This window comes from Sturnira hondurensis, unplaced genomic scaffold, assembly GCF_014824575.4.
Source record: "Sturnira hondurensis isolate 20B ecotype Veracruz unplaced genomic scaffold, ASM1482457v3 Scaffold0016284, whole genome shotgun sequence".
Classification (NCBI taxonomy): Eukaryota; Metazoa; Chordata; class Mammalia; order Chiroptera; family Phyllostomidae; genus Sturnira; species Sturnira hondurensis.
In genome coordinates, this window is record NW_028088915.1 from 1,047,645 (window position 1) to 1,072,850 (window position 25,206).

At 39.7% G+C, this 25,206-nt stretch overlaps 1 protein-coding gene across 8 annotated transcripts in view; it reads right to left on the reverse strand.

Moving 5' to 3' along the window:
* The window catches only part of BEND7 (BEN domain containing 7), an 87,687-nt gene that overhangs the window by 21,295 nt on the left and 41,186 nt on the right, over nt 1-25,206 (reverse strand). For 4 of the 8 annotated variants that reach the window (XM_037065934.1, XM_037065933.1, XM_037065932.1 and 1 more), the window contains one exon: nt 15,823-16,048. The exons of 3 other annotated variants lie outside the window; for them this stretch is intronic. In XM_037065934.1, the coding sequence (XP_036921829.1) occupies nt 15,823-16,048 (226 nt within the window). The remainder of the gene's footprint in view (nt 1-15,822; nt 16,049-25,206) is intronic. One more of the 8 variants, XM_037065935.1, reaches the window with a different exon arrangement.

Genomic DNA, 25,206 nt, shown 5'->3' on the forward strand with positions numbered 1-25,206 from the left:
GGCGGAGGTTAAGAATAGTATAGGAAATGGAGAAACCAAAGAAGTCATACATATGACTCATGGACATGAACTAAGTGAGGGGAAGGTTGGAGGGAGGGGGGATGCAGGGCAGAGGGGAATAAAGGGGAGAACAAAAGGGACAACTAATACCACAATCAACAAAATATACTTAAAAATTTAAATAAAAGCATGTCATTACATAATCAGGATATGAAGACTTTTTTTTAAGATTTTATTTTATTTATGTATCTTTAGAGGGGAAGGAGAGAGGGAGAGAAACATCAATGTATGGTTGCCTCTCATGCTTCCCCTGCTGGGAACTGGCCTGCAACCCGGGCATGTGCCCTGACTGGGAATTGAACTGTGATCCTCTGGTTCGCAGGCCTGTGCTCAATTCACTGAGCTACACCACCCAGGGTGAGACTGTCTTAAAATAAGCATATAGAGAGCACAAAACACAAAATAATCTAACTTTTATCTAAAGTTAAATCTTTTAAATCTAAACTTTGATGTGATAAAAGAGATCACATGCAAAATTTTCACCAATTAGAAGAGATTTATAACCCGTAGAACTGACAAAAGAATTTATATAAATCAATAAGAAGACAACAACCTAATGGGAAAACTGGAAAAGGATACAAATTCAAAGAGGAAACTAACCAAATAGAAATAAATATGAAATGATGCTCAACTTCATTAATAATTGGGAAACCAACTGCTGAGAGGCCATTTGAGACCAGTTAGACTGGCAAAAATTAAAGTTTGTTAACACTAGATGTTGGCAAGAATGAGGAAAAATACGATTTCTTACTGCTGGTGGACACTGAATGACAGTCACCCCCTGGAGGGCCGTTTGGCAATGCTTACTGAAGCTGAAGACGGTTGTACCCCGTGGCTCCATTCCAGTCCCTGGCGTGTCGCCTAGAGATGCTGTCACACATGAGCCCAGCAAACACGGAGAAGGCGGCACTGCCGCCACAGGTGCTTGTGAAAAAGGAGAAGCAGCCTGACTGCCTCTTCATAGAAGACTGGAGAAAGAAATTGCTTTATTTATATGAATAAATCTTGATTAAAAGGACACAAAGTTGCAAAAGTACAGTACAAGGCTGTGCAGTAGATTCACAAATTCACAAAACAGTAGTAAATGTGATTTGTATTTAGTGAAATAGAAAAATACAAATGAGAAAGATTCATACCAACTTCAGGTTACTTGGGAGCAAGGAGAAAGAGAAGGGGAATGGACCTACAGGAACATTTTGAGTCTTATAAAGCAGAACAAAGGAAGATGGGCATGAAGTAAATAGAACACGTGTTTTAAATCCCAGTGGTAAGGCAAAGAGAAAATGCATTTGAAAAATGTCTTCAACACACTGAAAAAGGAGAATAGTATAACTTCTGACCGAAAGATGACTGCTGATGGGGACAAGTGTCATTCTTCGATCATGTCTGAACAAATTAGAAGATTGCTCCTAGGAGGATGCTTTGAGAATGTCAGTACTGACCAGATGTCAAGTAGGTGCCTTAATACACTCTCTGCTGGAATAAAAACAGTTCCTGTTCTAGCTATTTGCTTAGTTTGTTTTTTGTTTTTAGGTTCACTTATTGATAGTTGTGAGTTTGTTGTCATTTTACTGTTCATATTTTTAATCTTTTTTCTTAGATAAGTCCCTTTAACATTTCATATACTAAGGGCTTGGTGATGATGAACTCCATTAATTTTTAAAAGACAGGTGGGATTAACAGGGTGAAGACACGAGGCCATCATCCCTCAGGTCTCATCTGAAATGTGACCTCCTTTGGCAAGACCTCCCTGAGTTTGCTAACCAGTGTTTTTAAATAATAATAACTATTGATCATCGGCCAGGGGTGTCCAACCTTTTCATGTCTCTGGGCCACACTGGAAGAAGAAGAATTGTCTTGGGACACACATTAAATACACCGTGACACATAATCACACACACAAAAAATCTCAATGTTTTCAGTAAATTTGTGATTTTGTGTTGGGTCACATTCACAGTCATCCTGGGACACATGTGGCCCATAGGCTGCAGGTTGGAAACCTCTGGACCATCAACTCAACAAGGGCAGAAATCCCAGCACTCTTGCTCATGGCTGGCATATAATAGGCAGCATTGATGTACAGTTCGTGAAAGAGTAAATCTGAGAATGCTAGAGTTCCAGCCAAGATGGAGGCATAGGCAGAAACCCTCTGTTTCCTTGCACAACCAAAAGGAAGATACCAACCAATCTAAAATCAATAAACAACCAGATGTGCCAGAAAATCAAACTGCATGGAACTACAACAACCAAGGAATTAAACAAAAACTCAGCCAGAAAAATCAGACTGGTAAGAACCCGAGGCAAGGCCGTACAGGCAGGGCCAGCTGAAGGAGAAATTGAGACTCAGAGTTGACTGTGGACTACAGCAGGGTTTTTGCCACAGTGGGACAAGCTACCAGTCTCTCATAAGAGTTCATTGGAAAGTGCACTAGAGACGATCCGCGAGCTGCATTGTTCCCTCTCTGGCCCCTCCCCCACAGGCAGCACCCCAGCACAGCAAGGAGGGTTGCCCTGCCCAGGTGAATACCTAAGGTCCGCCCGCTTACAATTTAACAGGTGTGCTGAGACAAAGTAACATGGTCCAAATGAAAGAACAGAGCAAAACCTCAGAAAGAGAGCTAAGCGAGGAGGAGATAGCCAACCTATCTTATGGAGAATTTAAAGCCCTGGTAATCAAAATGCTCTCAGAACTGATTTGGCTTGGTTGAAAAATGAAAAAAAAAAAAACAAAAACGAAATGAAAGATACCCAAAATAAAAGCAAAATATTCAGGGAACTAACAGTGACAGGAAGGAAACCAAGACTCAAACCAACAAAAGGAAAAAAATAAACATCCAGCTGAAACAGAATGAAGTGAAGAGAGACTTACAGGCAGAGACTTACAGACTCACAAGAGAGACTTCACTTTTCTTCAAAAATGTGAAGAGAGACTTACAAGCCTCTGGGACAATTCGAAACATTCCAATATCTGAATTATAGGGGTGCTAGAAGGAGAACAACAGCAAGAAAATGAAATCTTATTTGAATAAATAATGAAGGGAAACTTCTCCAATTTGTCAAAGGAAATATTCTAGGAAGTCCAGAAAGCCCAGAGAGTCCCAAAGAAGTTGGACCCAAAGAGGAACACACCAAGGCACACCATCATTAAGCTACCCAAGATTAAAGGAGAGAATCTTCAAAGCAGCAAGAGAAAAGGAGACAGTTACTTACAAAGGAGTTCCCATAAGGCTATCAGCTGATTTCTCAAAAGAAACCTTATAGTCAAGAAGGGGCTGGAAAGAAGTATTTGAAGTCATGAAAGGCAAGGACCCACATCCAAGATTACTCTATGCAGCAAAGCTTTCATTTAGAATGAAGGGCAGATAAAGTGCTTCTCAGATAAGGTCAAGTTAATGGAGTTCATCATCACCAACCCATTATTACATGAAATGTTAAAGGGACTTATCTAAGAAAAAGAAGATCAAAAATATGAACAATAAAATGACAATAAACCCACAACTATCAACAAAAGAACCTAAAAGAAACGAAAAACAACAAAAACAAAAACTAAGCAAATAGAACAGGAACAGAATCAGAGAAATGGACATCACATGGAAGGATTTCAGTGGAGAGGGGAAAGGGAGGAGTGGGGGGGAAATGTACAGGGAAGAGGCAACGTAATTAGTAGGCATAAAGTAGACAGGCAGAGATAAAAAATGGTATAGGAAACAGAGGACTCAAAGAAACTTATATGTACAACCCATGCACATGAACTAAAGGGTGGGGAATGCTGGAGGGTTGGGGGGACAGGGTGGAGGGGGATAAAAGGGGGAAAATTGGGAAAACTATACTAGCATAATCAATAAAAATACCTAAAAAAGAATAAACCTGAGATACTCTATTTCTCTGCTCTGTGACTTGACTTGAAAAACAGAAGACAGAATTTCTTCAGTAAATAGCCACAGGTCTTGAAATACATAGAGCCCTAAAGCTCATTTCGGGTTTGGTTTAACAATAAAATTTAGCAAAATTCATCAAGTAATGCACCTAGAACAAAATCTGTAAGTTAAAAGTAAAGCTAAGGAAATACAGTAGTGCACACAATAGGATACTACTGATGAAATGAGAACCTCCGACTACCAGAAGACGGCAAGGCAGTCAGCAGGTCAAGGAGAGTGAAAGTGGACCACGATGACTATCAAGAGCAAGTGCCCATCCCTGCACAGGCCTGTCACTTCCAACAGTTGTAAAGACAAGGGCCCTAAAGGTCCATAAAGCTGACTACCAGTCATATTTATTTCATTCTATAGGTTTGCTTCTGAGAATTTGGACAAAAATGACTGAACCACAGAAATTCTGAACTGGAAGAGACTTTAAAATTTAGCCAAGACACCCTGTTTTTTTTTTTCCTCCAAGACAAGGTGATGTTTCAAGATCTTAAGTGGCAAAGTCAGGAGTAAATTCACATCCCATAATACTCCTTTCACTGTCTCCAAACTGGGTGGGACTTTGAGGTTCGAATAATTTCGTTGAGTCACAGCGATTCTGAAATAGTTGAGGCCAGGTTTGTGTGGAGGGAAGGAACAACGTCCTTCGTCTTCCTTTGTTTATCTGTTTGTTTTTGCTACAATGGCACCTCTGTCTAAAAGTGCCTTTAGTGGTTTCTCAAATTAAAGAAAGTTAATTTTAATTTGTTTCAATTTAAGAAAGCCCACAGTAGAGCTTATTTATAATACAGCTGTGAGGAAAATGATGGCTACTCTCCTCTGGCTAGATAAGTTACAATGTACGTTTGTCTAACTGGTATATTTTAAGGGAATAAATTGAGTCTACTAAATATTAAGATCTGGGCAACAAAAAGCTCTGATGTAATGATGCCTTACTATTTACCTCCTTCTTGGGAAAGAAACATATCAAAATCATAAGTTCCTAGAAATTCCATCTGGAAAGCAACTTGGAAATGGTACAACTCATTGACTTTAGAGATCAGTAACCGAGCTTCAAGGGAAAGGAAATTTAAAAGATTGGGAATCATCAACTCAACCAGTTAGGCAAGTGACCTAAAACCATATGCACACACAGTGCCCCAGGACTGTTTCACAGGATAGATCTATGCTTTATCTTTATATAAACTAATGAGAAAGTATTGAGTTGTTCTGTTTTTAAAGATGGAGTTTCTTGGTATGTGAACTTTCAAAGTCATTTCGTGAGGTACTGAGTTTACCCACTAGCTAGAAGTCTGGAAGGAACACCCAGAATTAATTGTGACACATTCTGGTACCATCCTACCCCACACAGTCACCCCAACTCAGAGCTGGGCAAGGTGGGATGAAGAAGAATGACGAACTAGGAGAGCAGTGGTGGTGATGAGGATCTCCTCTATGAGGACCAGGTCATCAGGTCAACCCATTGGCCCCATCCCTGCCACCATCAGGGTGAAGGTGCTGAGTGTTAGTACAAGGCTGATGGCTTGGAGGAAGGATCTTATTGTCTGTTTTTTAATGGTGGCAACTCCCTTCTAATTGAGATCAGCTCTAGGAAAAATTGGGGCTCACATTTTGAAGCTCATTATAAAAAAGTTCTCAAAGATTTCTTCTTTATTCCCTCTATAAGGAATGTTTTTAAAAAACACATGGATGAATGAAAACACTGGCGTATCAAGTCTTGAGACGGTAAAAACAGGAAATGGCACATTAAGCCTGCTTATGGATTTTATTGTTGGTTTTATTTAAACCAAAATCCCATAATGCAATTATACTTCAACAGTTTGAAGATTACTCTCTGGTATGACTAAATGAATGATAAACTATACCTTCCATGTTGCATATTGCATAAAGTGCATATTGCATCTTTAATAATTAACAATGGTCACTGCTTTCAGTGCCCCCACTGAATACAATATGTGGGATCCCCTGGATATTTTTAATTGTCAAGATCCGTACCGTCCTTGAATGCTGTGCACCACTTGATTTTTCTGTTGCTGTTGTTTCTTCAAATCTTTAAGCTTACATTTTGCCTTCTTGAATCTCAGCTTTCTTCCAGCTTGTCATGGAGAAGTCATGTGGCTGTCTTGTTATTTGTGTCCTGCATATATCAATGTAGTGGAAGTGAGTTCTGACTTAAAAAAAACACCATTTTTCAGTGAAGATAAACTCACTGCCTGATTCCTTCATCCTTCTTTCCTTTTTCCCTGTATTTATTAATCATTAGTTCTGTAAGTGGCACTGTTTCACATGCCAAGGAATATGCAAATCAACTAGAGAATGGGGACTCTGCCCCACAGGAGCTTGCAGTCTTGTTGGAAGACAAGACACCCAAACCCAACTCAGACGACCATATATCTTGATTTGCTCAGGACAGTTTGAAATGCCTGTTTCCCCAGTGAAATGATTAACAGCATCATTTTCACTCTCAAAAGTGTTCCAGTCGGGGAACAAATGATAGTCATCCTCCACATAAACCATGAATATCAAAGCAAAGCGTTAATCAAGATTAATTGCTCAACTAGGTAAAGGCAGTACGTGTTACAGGATTTTGGAGAAAGGGAAAATCAATGCATGCTAGGGGTGCCTGGAGAAAGTCTCACAGTAGAAGTGATAATACTTGGGCTGGACCATGAAGAATGAGTTGGATTTGTCTACAAAGAGAGATGAGCACTGTAGCCCTGGGAAACACAGCATCACTTCAAGTTCAAAATGAGTTATATGATGCTTCGGGAGTCGTGTCAACGCTGGGCTGGTTCACCTGGTAGGAGCACTGGGAAATACAGTTTTGAAGAGGGGAATCAAGTCACGGGACGTCTGGAAGAGGCCACAGTTTGGACTTGATTCAATGGGCAAAGAGGAGTTAGGTAGGAAAATGTCACAAAATTTGGTCTTACAAGTGTTATTTGCTGTTGGTGTGCAGGAAGGACTGGAAGGGGAAAATGAGGGGCAGAGAGGATATTTAGGGCATTTCATGGTGATGGATGTTAACTAGATGTTCTGTGGTGATCACTTTGCAATACGTACAAATCATGTCATACACCTGAAACTAATACAATGTTGTATGTCACTTACATCTCAAAAAAAGAAAGAAAAATAGTGCTTTGCAGAACTCCAAGGACAAGGTGATGCATAGCTGGACCAGGATGCTGTGAGAGAAGCTGAAGAGTAATGAATGAGCAAGGAAGGACACAGAGAATTGCCTGGCCGGGTTATTAAGGGGGATTAGTTGGAAACGATGAAAAGGCATTGATGCTAATCCCGAGCTTGCAAACTTGCAAAGTAGGAGAATGTTACTGTCTTTCAAAATAATATGGTTGCAAGGGGGTGTTGGTGCCAGAAGCTGATGCCACCTTTCAAGTGATGTACTGTGTGGTTATGAAGAACCACACCTGATTCTTTAGAAAGAGGTCAGGTCAGGCCACAAGCCCTGTGCTTAAGTTAGAATGACCCATACTTCTGTCTCATTTGCTCCTGACTTCTGACCACACTTCTAAGTAAGATATGTCTCCACTTAGTTGCACCCAACAAGCTGATTTAAAGTAGTGCATGTGGTGATAAAGCTGTGTGGGGAAGGAGCTACTTAAAATAAGCAATATTGAATTTCCTCTGTATCAAAGGGCAGGCCTGATGGGAGATGCTAAGGTTCTGAGTGACACCAGGAGCTGGCCAAGGGTAGGTGTCCAAATCCAACTAAGAGCCAGATGTAAGAAGGAACCTGGAAACAGTCAATGCAACAGAAGATCTGCCTGTAGGGATCAGTCAGGGGGAAGACCTGACTCATTCCAAGATGCAGCACCTCTCTCTTCTGGGTGCGTTTAACAGGACTGATGCAGCCATGCTTGCTCTTATACAAAGATGTCATTAACGCAGCCAAAATTGATGCATCTGTTAGTTCAACATTAAACAAAGGCCTATGGATTTTTAAGGGGTTTTCTTAATGGAAGCTGACATATATTCTTATTTTTTGTGTGTTTACCATTAGCCTGTAGTACTACAGTGACTATAAACATTCCCTGATTATTTGCATATGCATCTTTAGAGCAAAAATATAAGCAAAGTGCAGTTCTTGAGTCTCTCAGATTTTTCATGCCTACCTTATGTGAAACAGTCAATAACTGTTCATGGGCCCTGGCTGGTGTAGCTTAGTGGAATGAGCACAGGCCTGCGAACCAGAGGATCGCAGTTTGATTTCCAGTCAGGGCACATGCCTGGGTTGCAGGCCAGTTCCCTGCAGGCCAGTTCCCAGCAGCGGACACATAAAAGGCAACCATACATTGATGTTTCTCTCCCTCTCTCCTTCCCCTCTAAAGATCAATAAATAAATAAATAAAATCTTAAATTAAAAAAAAAACTGTTCATGGAATTGAAGCATTTGCCAAATTACAGAAGAAGAGCTACAAGGAATGTAATTTGGCCAATTCTGGGTGTGTTATAAAATTCTGCTTCCCTGCAATGGAAAAGAAAATAGGAGAGATATGGCATTAGCTTAAGATGCTGGTGGGCATCTTAGAGCAGCCAAACAATTCAGAGATTCAAAGGAAATGAAGAAGGGCTGTGAGGAAACACTGCTTTCTATGATCAGGACCATGGCTAACCCACATGGTGCCACTGTGCAATCGGAAAGGTGCCCCTTCCTTGGGGCATTTTCCTGGCATCAGCCAGAAAGCTGTTATGATTAATGACAATGTCAACAACGGGAAGGGTGCCTGTAATGTGGTGCAATGCACAGTCATGCTGTAGTGGCTCTGTCCATGCTACAGAAACTCTCTCTTTTGACAGGAAGCTGTTTTTGTAAACCTTAACAGTGGTGTTAAAATGCAGGTTTTGTAAGAATTCAGTAACCAGGAGTTAGTTGAATCCTTGCAAGTTAATCCACAACTGGTTCCTGTCCATATGACAGGCTAAAGCAAGATGAAGAAAAGCCACAACCTTTTTCTTCTCAAATTTCTCCACATTTCCACTTGCTCGTTCTATACCAAGATGAATCTATAATTTGGGGGAACGTAAGATTACTTTTTTGAGCTTAGGGAAGCCAGTGACAAAGCAGGAATAGCCTGTCGACTAGCTGTGGCCCTGACCCCAAGGGTTCTGATTCATTAGGTCTGGGATGGGGCCTAGGAAGCTCAGTAGCTTGAAGCAGCACAGCTCTGGTTGAAAATCCCTGGGAATAAACTGTATTTGAGTCCATTTCATTGGTATTCATATTCACGAAGTTAAACACCCAAAGGGAGACAAGTTACTGAGGACTCAAGCTCCATCACTTAGAACAGACTTTAAACAATTCTGGAGGCAATAAGCTTTCACTCAATGCTCTATTTAAGCTTCATTAAACTTATTCTGTGTGTAAGCCCCTTTCCATTCTCTTTGCCTTTGATACTCTGCTCATCCTTCAAGATCTGGTTCAGATGTCTCCTATTCCTCGATCTTCTGTCAGAGAGATTTACATTCTCCGTGGTCTCCCCTCCACATTTGATGATGGGCACCTGACATTTATTTTTTTCCTGCCTGGGAGTATGCTTCTCTATTACGGTTCCCTGTTCAAGTGACCAGAGAATGCACATCCTTAAGGTCAGAGGCCATATCTTACTCATCTTTATGTTACCAATTCCAGACTCACAGTGGGTGGACAATAAGCATTCACGTTTTGAACAGAAAGTTCATGCCTGCTGATGATCTGTAAGTCTGCAAGGTCCGTGAAAATATCTGCGAACGCTTTGGTGTTCTCATGACTCATCCAGCATTGGAAAAGCAGCAAAGACCCTGTCTTCCGTATCACACTGTTTGGCAAAGAGAGTTGGCTGATCAAGGGTTTCAAAGTCACAATCAGGGAGGCTGGCCGAGAGCCGGCCTAGACTGGAGATTATATTTTTTTCAACACTACAACAATAAAACCATAAGGAAAATGAAACAGCACTTGTTTGGTGATGCGTGCAGTTGCATCCAACTCCAACTTGTTCAGATTACAACGATGTCTGGAGCACCTTCCTTCCACCCTGGTGAACTAGGCAGCTTCCTAGTCAAGTCCTGGTCAGGCGCTGCAGGCACATGGAAAACCAGGCCCCTTGTATGACATGAGAGAAGATCATTTTAAGCCCCAGAGGCTCGAAAGACAAGGGTTGCTGACACAAGCCATCTTTCCATTTGTTCCAGGAGAGAAGTAGGGCAGCCTTCAGAAAACGGGGTGCCTTTAAGGAAGAGTGTAAGGAAGCGTTTCGCAGGAGGGCTGCCACATGGTGCCCATGCCGACCGTGACCCTTTAGAATGGGCTGTTCGGATCAGGAGCTGGGGTGGTGCCACTTCTTAAGGTTGGTCTGAAAACAACCTGTGTTGGTCCCCTGCAGTCACTTGTTCAAAAGTCAGATTTCTGGGACTACCCTGCACCTATGAAATCACTCTCTGAGGATGTACCCCCAAAATCTGAATTTTGAACCAATACCTCAAGTAATTCTGATGCACACTAGAATCTGAGAAGTGCTGGGGGAAAGACTGAATGTACAGTGGTCTTCATATTGAATGGCCAAGATTCGGCACCTCTTCTCTGTCACTGGCTACCATAAAAAGTGGGAAGATAAAAATCACAAGCATTAGGTAATAGTTACCCACAGAGCTGAGACAAGCTATGTCTCTGATGTCATGACATAGTTGTTACATATTGTTTTGTTTTTATATATTGTACAGTTCTATCTTGTTTTAAACTGATCTGATATGTAAAACCATGAACAGATAAGTTGATAACGATTATTCATCTTCCAAAAGGATTCCTGAATTAAAGCATTCATCAGTGGGTTCCAACGGCCAAACAATTACATTAGAAGCTACACCCTTTGAAAGACAACTTACATGCGGTGCGACTCCCAAGCTCTTTCTTTGTGGTTCTGTGTCCTGGAAGAGTCTCAGAAGTGTTTCCTTCCTATGGAAGGGGTCGCACTTCTGTCTTCCTCTCTAGCCTGATGGGACTGAGCCTCACTGTCTTCACGGCAAGGCGTGCCCTCGAAGCCAGTAAATAAACTGAGGCATAGCTGTACTTTACCCCCAGATTCCCTCTGGCTATGCTTTGCATATACAACAAATGACTAGTTGTTTCAAGTAATTAGTATGACAGCCTGCTAGTGAAATTCATAAAGAATCCAAAATGCTAAATTTTCAGATAGAAATTTAAACTTGGGATACTTGTCTCTCTTTCTTTTTGAACATTCCTCATAAAAGGACTGAAGCAGATAGATGGTGGCTTTGTGGTCAGAGAGGCCTGGGGTTAAACGCTGGCTCTACTGCTTACTAGCTGTTTAAGTTAATTTAAGTAAGTTTAATTTCTCATAGCTTTAGTTTCCTCTCCTTTAAGTGAAAATAAAATTAATATTGTCAGGATATTCAAATGCAAGCAAGCTGGTGCTTCAGACCTATTCTCACAGAGTTCTGAGAAAACCCAGAAATTAACTATCAAGAAATAACAAATCATAGGTAAATCACACCCCAACCAAATTAATTTAAGTCTATGTGAGATAAGATAGAAAAGAGCTATTTACTTTTCTTGATTAAATCCAAGGAAACAAACAACAATAGGCAGTAAGAACAGGAAAGAAGTTATTCTAAAATGACAAACATGGACGCCAGAAGTCTTGAGAGTTGACGAAATGAAATGAGGGGTTTTGGAGGTTTGTTCAGCAGAGCCTATGGAAGGGGGCTTCAAAAGTAGTCAGGGCTTTCTACTCTGGTAAGAAGCATGGTTTGGTTTTGGGGGGCACCACCAACCAAGGAGTGTTGCCTCCCAGGGCTGTTCTGACCCCTCATGTCTGTGCGCCTTGGCAGACCACCACACGGATGGTCCCCTAGGACAGCGGCAACAGGTCCTGCAAGCCTGTGTTGCCTAGAGTAAAACTGAGAGCAGCTGATCAGTTCTTTCACATGACAAGCATATACGATTTCCTTTGAATGTAAGGATTCAAGAATCTTGTGTGGTTTGATACTAATAAAACTTTCTCAGCTAATGTCTATAAAGCTGAATTTAAAATCATAACCCAGGTTCNACCACCACACGGATGGTCCCCTAGGACAGCGGCAACAGGTCCTGCAAGCCTGTGTTGCCTAGAGTAAAACTGAGAGCAGCTGATCAGTTCTTTCACATGACAAGCATATACGATTTCCTTTGAATGTAAGGATTCAAGAATCTTGTGTGGTTTGATACTAATAAAACTTTCTCAGCTAATGTCTATAAAGCTGAATTTAAAATAAACCCAGGTTTATAAACCCTGGGTTATACCTGGGTTATAAACCCAGGTTCTAAACACAGCTTTGCCATAACTCTATTCTCTGAAGAGCCAATGATTCTATCACAGTTTAGCTGGCTGTCACTCAAACTCATGGTCTCCTGGACAAGATATCCAGAATGAGATGGTCTTCAGCAGGTGCAGCATGAAGTGAGTGGAACATAACTGGGTACTAACCTCTACTGTGTTCTGGCTGTGAAATCAATTTTGAATCAAATACAATATGCTAAACTATCCTCAGGACTGAGACCTCATACTCCAGTTAATAAAGGAATGCATTGCTTCTTCCTAGTTGAACTCAAAATGTTTGGGAGTGTTTCTAATTAAGGATCCCTGGGCCCTACCTATACACGAAATTTTTAATGAGTTACTCATAACTGTTACCCACCATATAACAGATGAGACTCTGAAAAGTGTGATCTCTACAAAGATGATTATATTTTATTTTCAAGGTACTGTCATGGGGAATATTAATTATCATCACAGAGAGCTCTCTGTATTTATTGACAATAAACTATTTTCTTTTTCAGTCCACTTTTGTTCCTATTTATAAGCATTTTACAAGTTTTCCTTCACCATTTTCTGCATTGTTATCTTAGCCAACCTATCATAGTCATTTTGAAACAAAATCCAGCCTCCACTGTTATTTTCACTTTAGATTTTATAAAATCTACCTGATCTCACGTATTCCTAGGTCGCAGAACTTTTTGCATTACTACAGTATCAGTGCGCTATCTCAAAGGCCAGAGGAAGAGAGACTGAATGTTTAATATTTGTAAAATCTTTCAAAAGCATGTGGTAGACAGCAGTAGTAACGCAAGCTGCCTTGACGCTATTGCGTAGAAAGAAACCATTTTATCACTCTCCCAGTTTGCTCAGATTCAAAAGGCCCAGGTTAGGGAAATAAATGTTTCTTTTTATCTCTACCAATAGCAACAAAAGCTGGATATAGTTATTCTAAAAGACCTTCAATGAATAGCTACTTCTAAAAACCACTGTATATTGCAATATGTGGGTTAATAAACTTTTCAAGTATAATATGTAAAGAAAAAAGTTTTAGGGAATTAAAAGATGTGCATTAAAATTTATATTCAACTTTGGTTTCCTTTATTTTCCTTTCATGGCATTTTATTAACTGGTAAAAATTTATCACTGTTTTGATGTTAATCACTACAAATCAGTTGTGAGAAGACATGAGGATTCATGTTGAGTACTAGACCCTTAGGTCAATAAATGAAGGCCAAAGTCAAGATGAAAAATAAGAACCTATGTGTGTTCAATCACCCAACATATATTTACAGAAACCCTACTCTGTATAAAACTTTCAGTGAAGTGCAACAAGTAATAAAAAATATGTAAGACAAAACTTGTCCTCAAGGTGCTTTCAAGAAATTATCAGAATAAATCAGGTAAAAATGCCTACTGACCAGTACAAAGAGAAAGTTCTTATAAGAAAGACAAATCTGATACCACATTCATATTTTAAATAAAGATCATAGGAAAGTGCACAGTAACCTCTGCAGAGTAAAATTAAGGAGGCCTTTCAGCTGTCTATACTTTTATGGTTTGGAATTTTTACAAGCATGTATTATTTTTGTAATCAGAAAAAAAACAAAATAAAAATATATCTATGAATAAACACTGCAAGGAAACAAGTGAATATACAATACTTGTTGACTTAGGTTGTTAGTGGCTTATGGGGAGATTTCTGTCTTATTTCATAGTCATTTTGTTCTGAAAGAATTTTAATGCTGACTTAATTCAACAATATAAGAAGGGTCTCTATAAGACCCTTTAAGTTCTTTGATTTGAATGATTTGTTTTATTACTCATTGAGAGCAGAAGCCTCATTGCCATATTTATTTCTTGGTAAAGAGTAGGGTTATGAAGAAAATTAAGGCATTTTCTCTATTTCTGTTTGTAATACATTTTTTCAAACTATTGTATAATGTCCAGTCTAGAGTGAAAATGATGGATTAAACTCATATTAGTCTACTTATAAGGATATATTTCATTACCACCTGTTATTAGGGCAATTTTTCTATTATTATTAAATTGGAACATGGTCATTTATGATTCCCCAATTTCCAAACACTTTTATAATCTCAATATACTGTCCTGAAAAAAGAAAATTAAAGCAAATACTGACTACCTTTCAGTTGTTTAAAAGCTGTAGCAATGAAAAGCATCATCAGCCTTGACCTTCATGTTCCAGAAGGCGTCAGCCATACTAAATTGAGATGGGCCTGTCTTCACTTCAGCAGGCCCTAGTTACATCATTGACCATTTTTCAAATTCTGTAATCTTGTTTTTAGTGTCACTTCAGGCTGAATCATTCTTTTCAGAAATCCCACTGACTTTGATACCTCTGTAGCTTTTCTTACTTAGTACAACTCAATTGTTACTTTTAAGTAGAAAATATTCTGTTGGAGAATGAACGTTTTTCTGTTAATGAAGGCTTCTGTCCTTCTGGACATGAACAAAGAGTGTCTGGAACTTGCTGACTCCATTTAGAAATTGTATTATTTTGTAAAGTTAATTGTGGGCTTCCCGGTATCCTTTAAGTACTATTAAATGGATTTACTCATTCCACAGAATGATGGGGAACAAGGGTGGGGAGAGAAGGACCTCTGCATCCAGGCCCAGTCCACAAGCCAAAATGTAGGCACTGAGGCAGTGACTCTGGTATTAAGGCCTGATCCACAATTTCATTTTCATGGTAGTTGTGTTTATATTTGAGAATTTATTTACAGTCATTTAAAAATAACATTTATATACTTCTATCACCTATAATAACATTTATCAGAGACCTAAGTGAGATATTTTAAAATTAAGAAGAGGTCTAGGATGTGGAACTGGATGTAAGTGAATAGCTACTTACACATGCACCTGCATGGCTACTGAAACGCAGTGGAACTTACATACATTTCACAGGTGGGAGGGAAGAGACCCATGGTCCTCTTTGCATGTAACTGGCATGACTTCATGTCACCATGCCAGGAGAGCAGAGGAGCCCAGGAGAGCACAGAGATGCCCAGGGTTCATTTCACAGTGGGTTCACCTACATTGAAAATGTCTTTAGAAGCAGTGACCTTCTAAAAGCAACTCTGACCTTTGGTGAGAACTATTTTTCTTTATTTTCAAAAGAAGCATCATAGCCTTATTCTTATTTACAATTAAAATTTTAAGTTGAAATCATATTTGATGAAGTTCTTGGTTAGAAATTACTGAGAGGAAAAGTACTTTCATTTTTAAAATCAATTATGAAATGGCTTCTTTCAGGTTTTGCAGTAGATCAAACTAGCTCTCAAATTATGATGTTAACAGATGAACATCACCTTGATTTATAAAATTCTAGTGGTAATTGGGGTGGTGAGTCACAGAGCTCACACTCAAAAGCCATGCCAGTGGGTAAACTGCCAACGGCCCATTTAAACAAGCCTCTACTCAGTCTACTACAATTTCAGCTGCATCTTTATGGAATGAAGCAAAGCTCAACAAAGAACCCATAAAATGAAATGATGCAGACCAACCTTTTATTGCACCCACAATATTTTGGTCTAGTCCTTTCCGGTTGTCATTCAGTCCTCTTTTCCTCTTCCCATTGGGTAAGGAGTTAGCCAAAGTCTTGTCATCAAAAAATGCACACACCAGTTTTCTAAACAGAAGGCTTCCTGAGCGAGTGTAGTTTGACAATATAGAGTCCAGCTGAGATTTAGGCATAAACACATCAAAGCCTTCAGCAAGTTGCACTTCTGGCTACCAAAAGAACATAAATATTTTATTAAAAGCATGATTTGAAGCATTCGACTTTGGGCACATGTGCAACAAAAAAACATTACTAGCTATTGTAATGTCCACAGCCTGCAAACCACACAGTCTCAGCTTTGTGTGTCAGTATTTGCAACCTCCAAAACCAACGACTAGTTATAATTCACAAAACAAGATGCTCCGGTTTCAAGGTTAAGTCTTGTCAAAAGCAAAGGAAAGTAGTACACTGCAAAAGCATTCTTGTCTTTAGAATAGTCAAGGGAAAGCTGGATAATGACAAAATCATATAACTCCAGAGCTACAGGGGACTTGAGACTTCCGGGTGAAATGCTCTAATTTCTTAAATGAAGAAACTTAGGCCCAAATGGTTTAAAAATAATTTAAATGTACTCAGTGCATTATATTTGACAGATCAATTTCTCCTACATTAAACAATTTCATTTCATTTGCCTAAGGACACAGATATGGGGCTTTCCACAGGACCCATGCTCTTCGTAGTGGACCAGTGGGTTTTAGCTGTGGAACTGCATTATTTTTTCCCCAATGGAAACCTATGTAAACTAAAATACAAAATAAATATAAATGATGGACAGGTGCCACGGGCAGTTTAAACCCATGCTGACTTCTGCTTTGGCGGGGAATCTGATGCTATCCCCCAGAGCACCACTGGAAAACCAGTGCCCCAGTCACATTGTGTCCTTGTCAGGGATTTCCTGTCTGGGACCCTGGGTCAGAAGACCTATAGGTGCCTTTCAACTTGGACTCAACTGTGTATGCTCAAACATTAATAATACATTCTCTGTCATAATACCATGGATGTTTACAACCCACCTCTTCATCTTTCCACCCAGCTCACATTATTTCCTTTTCAAGGCCTTCCCTAACTCCTTCATTCCAATGAGGCAGCAGTGTGTGGTCACCATTAATTATCAGACATGCTTATATGAGTGTATTTACCCTACTGTATTAGAATTATTTATCAGATTATGGCCCTTCCTGATACCTGGAATGCCACCTTGGTATCTCTAGAGCCTGGCACATAGTAGGTACTCCATAAATTCTTGTCCAATAGATAAAAGTTAATTAATCATCATCTAAACTAGTAAGTAATTCATTGCTGCTTACGACATGACTTTAAATCAATAACTTTAATATGAAGAAATGTAACCAGTAAGCTTTCATTTAAAAAAAAGTTCAGAAGGAAACCTCACTCAAGTAAGAGGTATTGTAAAAGCTTATTCTGTTATCACATTTATCACTTTGCAAACCTGGCACCACTTTAGATTTTCTAAATCATTTTAGAAACATGAGGATTCGGGATTAGCTTTTTCTCCTGGAGAAGAAAACAGAAATTATTATTTTTGTATTATTGCTTCTCAAAATGCCTAGCACATTATGGTCAGAGTAAAGAAGGCTCAGAGAAGGGCTTAAATTATTCAGATGATGTGGGAAGGAGTTTGGGCCCTGCCCCTCCCAAAAGGAATCCCCCACTGGATTGTCCAGAAAGACATCTCATTTCTCTGCTTCACTCTGCCATGCCACTTTTGGTCTCTGAACACTTGGTAAACATCACTATGAAAACAGTGCTGTCAGGCTGTTTCCCGACTTTCGCATCTTGCTTCTGATAAAGGTCAGTAAAGGAGGCTGATGGGAGCTGGGAGCTGGACTCCCAACTCCCAGAGCAAATGCTGGCACACCCCAGGCACTCAGTGCATATTTAAGTGATTCAATGTAGGAATATTAGGATTGAGAGAATTTTACCATTATAATCTCAGATGGAGTTTCATTCGTAATGAGAATTTTAGTTTGCACATTCTAGGGCTGAGTTTAAATGTTTTGTTCTAAATGAACTGATCGCAGATTTTTGCCAAGTGCTTCTATATCATTTGAAAGTCATGAAAAAAGAATCTCTGTCTGCTTTGTAGAAACAGCTACTCGCGGCTAGATGAGAGTCTAGGGAGAAACAGAAGCTCTTCAATTTGCAAGAGAGGGAAGGGAAAGATACCGACTTGTCTTATTCACGTGTCTCTGGTGTCATCACACAGGCTCTGAACACTCAGCCTCCTGACCTCTGAGATTCCCAGAACCTCCCTTGGGACTCACCTGCAGGACTGGGTCCCCTGACCTGAACTAGCCATCAGGCAGAACCAGTCACTCCCTTCTTGACACACTTGCAGTATCTGCTATGAGCTATGTTTACAGTCCTTTCCACACTGGATTCATCTACTTGGGAGACTGCGTTTCTCATTAGAATGCACACTCGTTTGTATTCAGTGTATTCAGAGTGCAAACCGCCAGTTAGTGCCCAGCAGTATTTGTCAGAATACACAAGATGGCTATGTAGGAATTCATTCAACATGGCTAGTATTGATTTAGCGATTTTTTTTATCCCTGTATGAATGAGGAAGTGGGTTTGAAAGTCTGAGCGCCATGATTCAGCAACCCAGTCTTCTCATAACAGTACCACACTGCCTCAGAGTGAGCAGAGCCCCCAGAGAACACGGACCTCCTGAATCAATACACATTACTGAGCACCCTCCGTGTGTAAGGAGTTTAAAGTCGGGCTCAGGGGATGAGACACATACATAAATACCAAACAAACAAAAAGTAGGAAGTGATAAAGGGTACCTATCAGAGAGGTACAGGGCATGAAGCAGCATTTGGCTGGTGAGGGGTGAAGGAGTTCAGGAGGGAACAGGACAGCATTTTATCGGGGCCCTGGAGGTAGGAGTTAGGAAACAGGGATGCAGTTGCTGTTTCTGGCATCCACTGTGAGTCCTAAAACTAAATATCTAGAAGTTTCTGTGGAGCCAAGAGACTCCCTAAGTTTGGATGGCTTAGCACTGATTTCTGGGACACTATCCCAAAACAGAAGTTGTCAATGCTTCCTGTTCCACTTCCTGTTGCCAGAAAGATATTATTCTCAAGCATTCTCTCCAGATCAAGGAACACGAACTCGCCCAGTTATGAGCCCCTTACAAAGGAGTCAGTTTTATTAGTTGAGGCAACAGCCAACAGCAGCAAAAGCATAGGTGACAAATCTCTGCCCTCTTCTTGCTCTTCATGTCCTTCGGCTTATGCAGAGTCTTAGTTGGCAGCAAATGAGTGCTAACATTATACCTACAAGGTTCCACAAAGCAAACCAATTAGGGTAGCTTTACTTTCTGAGACGAAAAGAAAAGATAACAGGTTAATTTAATTAATCACAAATTTTCACTGGAAACCTTTTTATTTCCTCCATTGTAAAAACATAACCACAGTGGATTACTACCATGTAATGATCTACATCTTTGTGTGTGTATTTAAAAACAGGATAAAATTCTTTAATTATATCTTTGAATCTCTTTTTCATTTACTGACTCTAGTTTAAATGAGATCTCTCTCCTTACGAATCATGGCTATGATAGAAGCCACCATTCCAAATGAATATCCCCTTAAAAACCAGATTTCTTGCCCTGGCTGGTGTAGCTCAGTGGATTGAGCGCGGGCCTGTGAACCAGAGTATCACGGTTCGATTCCCAGTCAGGGCACATGCCTGGCTTGCAGGCCAGTTCCCGGCGGGGGACACGCGAGAGGTGGCCGTGCATTGATGTTTCTCTCCTTCTCTCCTTTCCTTCCTCTCTAAAGATAAATAAATGAAATCTTTTAAAAAAACAAACGAGATTTCCTTTGACAGAATCACTATTTGATGCTTGAATGAAGACACCTAGTGTACTAATTTACAGATTCTATTGGTTACTGAAGTAATAATATATTGAAAAAATTCTATTGAATACCTGAGTTCTTTGAATGATGACACCCAAAGTAGAGGCAGAATTTATGACATTAATAGTTATCATCTTAAGAGCTAAGAGTCTCAATTCCCACTATAAATTTGGATTTTCACATATGTCTTGCCTATTTCAGGTACCTCAGCCACTTAGCATAATAATGTCTCGAATGTTGATTTTTCCTTACCCAGTGGCATTACATCTTACTGAGTGAAGTTCTGGAGGCAGAAACTCTTAAGGACTCTTAGAAAATGTTCCTGGACCCAGGCTTGTGCACATGAAATTATCTTGTCTTTCTTTCCATTTGAGTTGTGGTCTCCCTTTGCTTAGATGTAAGTTGACCTTTGAATATTACAAGTTTGAAACTGCGTGGGGCAACTTGTAGATTGTTTTCATAAATTCCTGCCCCATTTCTGATCTATAGGGGAGGTCCGAGGATGTGAGGGGCCGACGGTACTCACTGTTCTGTGCCATTTTACATGGCAGGCTTGAGCATCTGTGGGGCTGGGCATTCACAGGAAGCCCTAGAACCAATCTGCCCCCAGGTTCTGAGGGATAATTCTGTAGTTAAGTTTCTGAGGAGTCAGAAGTTTTATGTAAATTTTTGACTGTTGTGGCTGGCACCCCTACCTGCCATGTTTTTAAGGGTCAACTGTAGATGGGGTCAAGACCTAGCCTGGGTGGAGGATCTCCTAACCAGGTAAATTCAAAGTTTTCTCCCCTAAGTCCCTATGAGAATATCATGTGACTCCCCTGTATAATCTAAAGAAAAATATGTAAAACAATTGGAGAGAGATGATACAAATTAATCCCAGAGGGAACTTTTGTGATACAGGCTTTTTACATAAGGTGTTATTAATATGCCAAATTTTAGTTAAACATAAAAAGCTGTATGTGGTCATAGGTTGAAAGAGTAACAAGAAGTGCATGAATATTCATACTGGGCACTAGCCCAGATTTCCCACTGTAAATGAATAAATTAGACACAATAGTTTGTATACTTGGCAGGCCAGTTAGTCAAGTTTCAAACTGGCTCAAGCCTGAAACCTACAAGAAAACTGTGATTGAAGAGGCAGGATTTTGTTGTATAAAACTGATTGTTTTTATATAAGACTGATTGATTGTATAAATTCTTACAACAGAATTTATAAGGCTATCTAAAGGCTGTGAATTTAGTCTTTCAGTTCATAATACTATCATCTACATTGATACTTATTCTCATTTAATATTTATTTAGCATTATATTAGATATGTTTCTAGGAAAATAAACTTTAGTTTATAAAAAAAATTTTTTTAAAACATAACCCCCCCCCCCAATTGATTTGCTTTTGCTCACAAACGTGATCTATTTCTGTTTGGGAAAAAAATGGTTTCCTATATGCCAGGTCTGTTCCAAGTGGATTTAGCAAGAGCCACTGTTACCATTTACTAAATGCTATTCCAAAATCATGGCCACAAGCAAGGCTCGTCTGTGCTAGTTGATCCAGCTGGCACAGCTGCTACCAGCTCAAAACAGGTGTGACACAGGGAGGTGGCAAAGCAGAGAGTCGGTGCCGACGGGGCAGAGGCTTCACGTTGGATGTGCTACATCAAGACTAACACTGTAAGGTGGCCACTCTGTAATGAGTAAATAATGGTCAGGCAAAAGTTCTATAAAAAGTATGTGTACTCTATATACTAGCATATATTTAATTTTGAATAGGATAAGAATTACAAGAAATCGTTAAAGAGCCAATTCTTTATAGGTTTTTTTATTTGACAAAATCTTGGTAGAACTACAAATTTAATGTTAGAAAAGACAATACAATTGGGCTCCTTGACAATTTCTTCATGCACGTGCATAATGAGACACTCCCAACGCCTTTCAGTGATGTTTTTAGCTTTTTTCTTTCGCAGGTGGTAAGTTAACGACTCTAGGACTACAGCTCAATTTATGCTAAAGATATCTGAGCCAAGTGTTTAAAACACAGAAGACTTTAACCACTGCAATCTAGCTTCTTCCATCATACCTCCACTGAAATTGCCCCTCCAAGGAGACGTCCCCCTTTGAGAGCCTGTCCTCACCCCTCCAGTCTGAGGAGAGGTCTACTCTTGCAGGCCCCATGCTGCTCTGACAGCCTACGCTAGAGCTTAGGTCCTCTTATCACCTAATCATCGTGATATCCTCCTCACATGCTCCCTGAAGGGCAAGAACTATTTCATTCATTTCAGCATGTCCTGGAAAATGGTGCCATCATTGACATGATTTGCTACTTACTGTATTCCAGGCCCCAGTAACACACATTACATGGGTTTTTTAATTTAACTCTCAACCTATAAAGTGGCTACTATTATTATCTCCAATTTTCAGGTGTAAAAACTAAAGTTTAAAGGTATTAAGTAACTTTTTAAGATTACCCAGCTAATAAGTGATGAGGTAAGGATTTGAACCCCGGCAGTCTAGGCTGGAACTTAACACTAACAAACATATACCTTAATTAAATGTGTTAATGAATATATTTAAAAATAGCTTGCATGCTTGATTTACTTTACTAGCTCCCAGAGGATTACTTTATTTATTGGGCTAACAAGAAGTTAAGAAAACGGATTCTGAATTCAGAAGCTACTTATGTTGAGAGCACCAATGCATCTTAAATTATTTAAGAATAACATAAAAGAAACATTGATAGAAGTATCTGAAGTTGATAGAAGCATTGATAGAAGTTGATGAATATCTATAGATTTACCCTCTGATAACTTTTGTGTCGTTTTGGATTATTGGAAAATATTCATAGTCATTACAATACATAGAAAAATGTTTTTTATGTTTTTAAAAAACATTTAAAAAAACTGATCCTACCTAGTGTTTCACCAAAGCCAAAAAACAAGCCAAACAATAAGCAACAATTAAGAAACAGACCTAAGCCATGTATGTCTGCCCTGAAAAACACAAACCTATATGTCCAACTAAGTAGGAAGAAACAGTCACTGTAAAAATTTCACAGTTGTCTCTCTCATCTGAGTACTAGTCGAGTTTGGGTTGTGTTCTCATGAAGAAGGGGTGAAATATTTTACTTAAATCTAAAATTGGGTTTTGAGTTTCTGCCTTTATGTCTGTGTAATTTAGGTTTCAATTTTATTTAATGTGCTAATTAAAAATAGGTCAAATAATCCTGCATCAAAAGAGAACATTTCTGGCCATTCTTTTATTTAAAAACCACTATTTTGTTCGTCTATTTTTTCATTTATATGTACACATAAGTTTACTTAACAAATGCTTATAGTCATCCCTATAAAGGTGCTTAGCCAAGACTGCTAAGGTTTAAAAAGAATCAATATTTATTGAGCACTTACAATTTACAAGGTACTACTCAAAGTACTTTACATAGCTTACGTTAACTCTTCCAGCGGCCAACCCTATAAGGAAGGTCGGCACTGTCACTATCCCCATTTTATGGAGAGAAAGCTGAGGAAGGTGAAGGTAGGGGCACTTGCTCAAGGTCATTCAGCTGAGCTTCTGCCCCAGGCAGCCTGACTTCAGAGTCTGTACACCTGACTGAATGGAATAGTTCTGACTGAATAGTTCTGCTACCCAGAAACTTCTGAGAGAGAGCACAGCCACAGCCTCACCTTTCAGTTCTCTTCTGTGTAACCATCACCCCATAAACAGGTACTGAGTGTTGGGCATGTATAAGGACTGTGATAGGACAGAGCCCGAGTCTTGTGCTCAGAGAAGGACTCACTGCCAACCTGGGTTTGAGAACCAACTCCACCCTCTGGCTGTGTGAACTTGTGCCTTAAGCCTTTTATGGCATGGTTTCTTTATTTATAAAATGACAATAATAATCATGCCGCAAAGTAAGCATGAAATGTGATAACTATTTAGTGAAGGATAGTAAGCAAATATTACAGGCCAGTATAGAAAGTTCTATAAGGAAGAACTGTTGAAATTATATTGGTGCTTTGGGGGAGGTGGTAACAAGAAAAGAGTGAGAAAATGGGAGTTAAATTGAGGGGAGGGTTCTAAATTAAAGTCAAATCCTAGACCCAAAGTTTCATAAGTTTATTTTGTATATTATACTTAATGCAAATGCACGTTTCACCAACTGCAGACTAAGGTAACATGTATTGAGTATCTTTTATGTGCAAGGCACTGCAATAGGATTTTCCCACATTCTCTGTATTATCTAGTGTTTACAAGACTCTGAGGTGTCGACGCTGCAGTTGGCTGTGATTAGAGCTCACTGTTGTTTCTCCTTTAAGCACAGATTACCATTATCGGTGTGCTCCTTGCAACCATCTACAGCCCCACGTGGGTGCTTATGTCTGTGTTTGTGCATAGATGAACAAATTTGTATTTGAGTGACTTTAAAAGTAACAGCATAAAAAAGATAATACACTGAGAATTTTTAAGACTGTATAGTATTTTTTACATTTAAAAAAGTAATAAAACACCCTGGCTGGTGTGGCTCAGTGGATTGAGTGCCAGCCTATGAACCAAAGTGTTGCCAGTTCAATTCCCGGTCAGGGCACATGCCTGGGTTGTGGGCCAGGTCCCTGGTAGGGGTCACATGAGAGGCAACTGCACATTGATTTTTCTCTCCTACTCTTTCTCCCCATCTTCCCCTCTTCCTAAAAATAAATAAATAAAATATTTATTAAAATAATAAATTAAAACTGATTTTTTAAAAAGTTATAAAGCATAGATTTTATGTTATTTTTCATTGCTTATACCTCTAACCTTTCTCCTGCGCTCCAAATATCTAATTGGCATTCTGAAGACACTAAACCTACTTTTACTTCCCACCCAGAGTTGAAGACTGCTTCTGCCCTTCCTTTCCCTATCTCAGTTGAAGAAGTCAGAACAATCTAGTGACCAACCTAGTTTTCCAAGTTAGACATTTGGAGGTTACTTCCTACTGAGTCAGCAAGTCCTCTGCACGGGCACCTCCCAAATGTCTCTCATCTCTTCTCTCCAGGCTCACTGCACGAGCACAGACCCTCCAAGCCTCTGCCTGGCTGACTGCATCTTCCTTTCGTTTGTGCGTCTCTGTTATCTTCTTCCATCTATCACCCACAACACTGTTCCAGTTTCCATTCTAAAACAAAGGTGTGATTATTTCTCTGCTTGAAACTTGCAATGGTTCCTTAGTGCCCACGAGATAAAGGCCAAGGGCACTTGCAAGTCGTTCCATGGCTTTCACCAATCCGCCCCACCCTGCTTTCATATCGTCATCTGCTACCAGTGCTGGCCAGACAGCTGTTCTAACAACACTGGAACCCTCGTCAATCATACAACTTTGGACCTAATCCTCCCAAGGTTCGGTACTGTTCAGAGTCTACCTTCAATCACACAATTCCCCTCTAATCTGTTTTATAAAAAATTCATATAATATT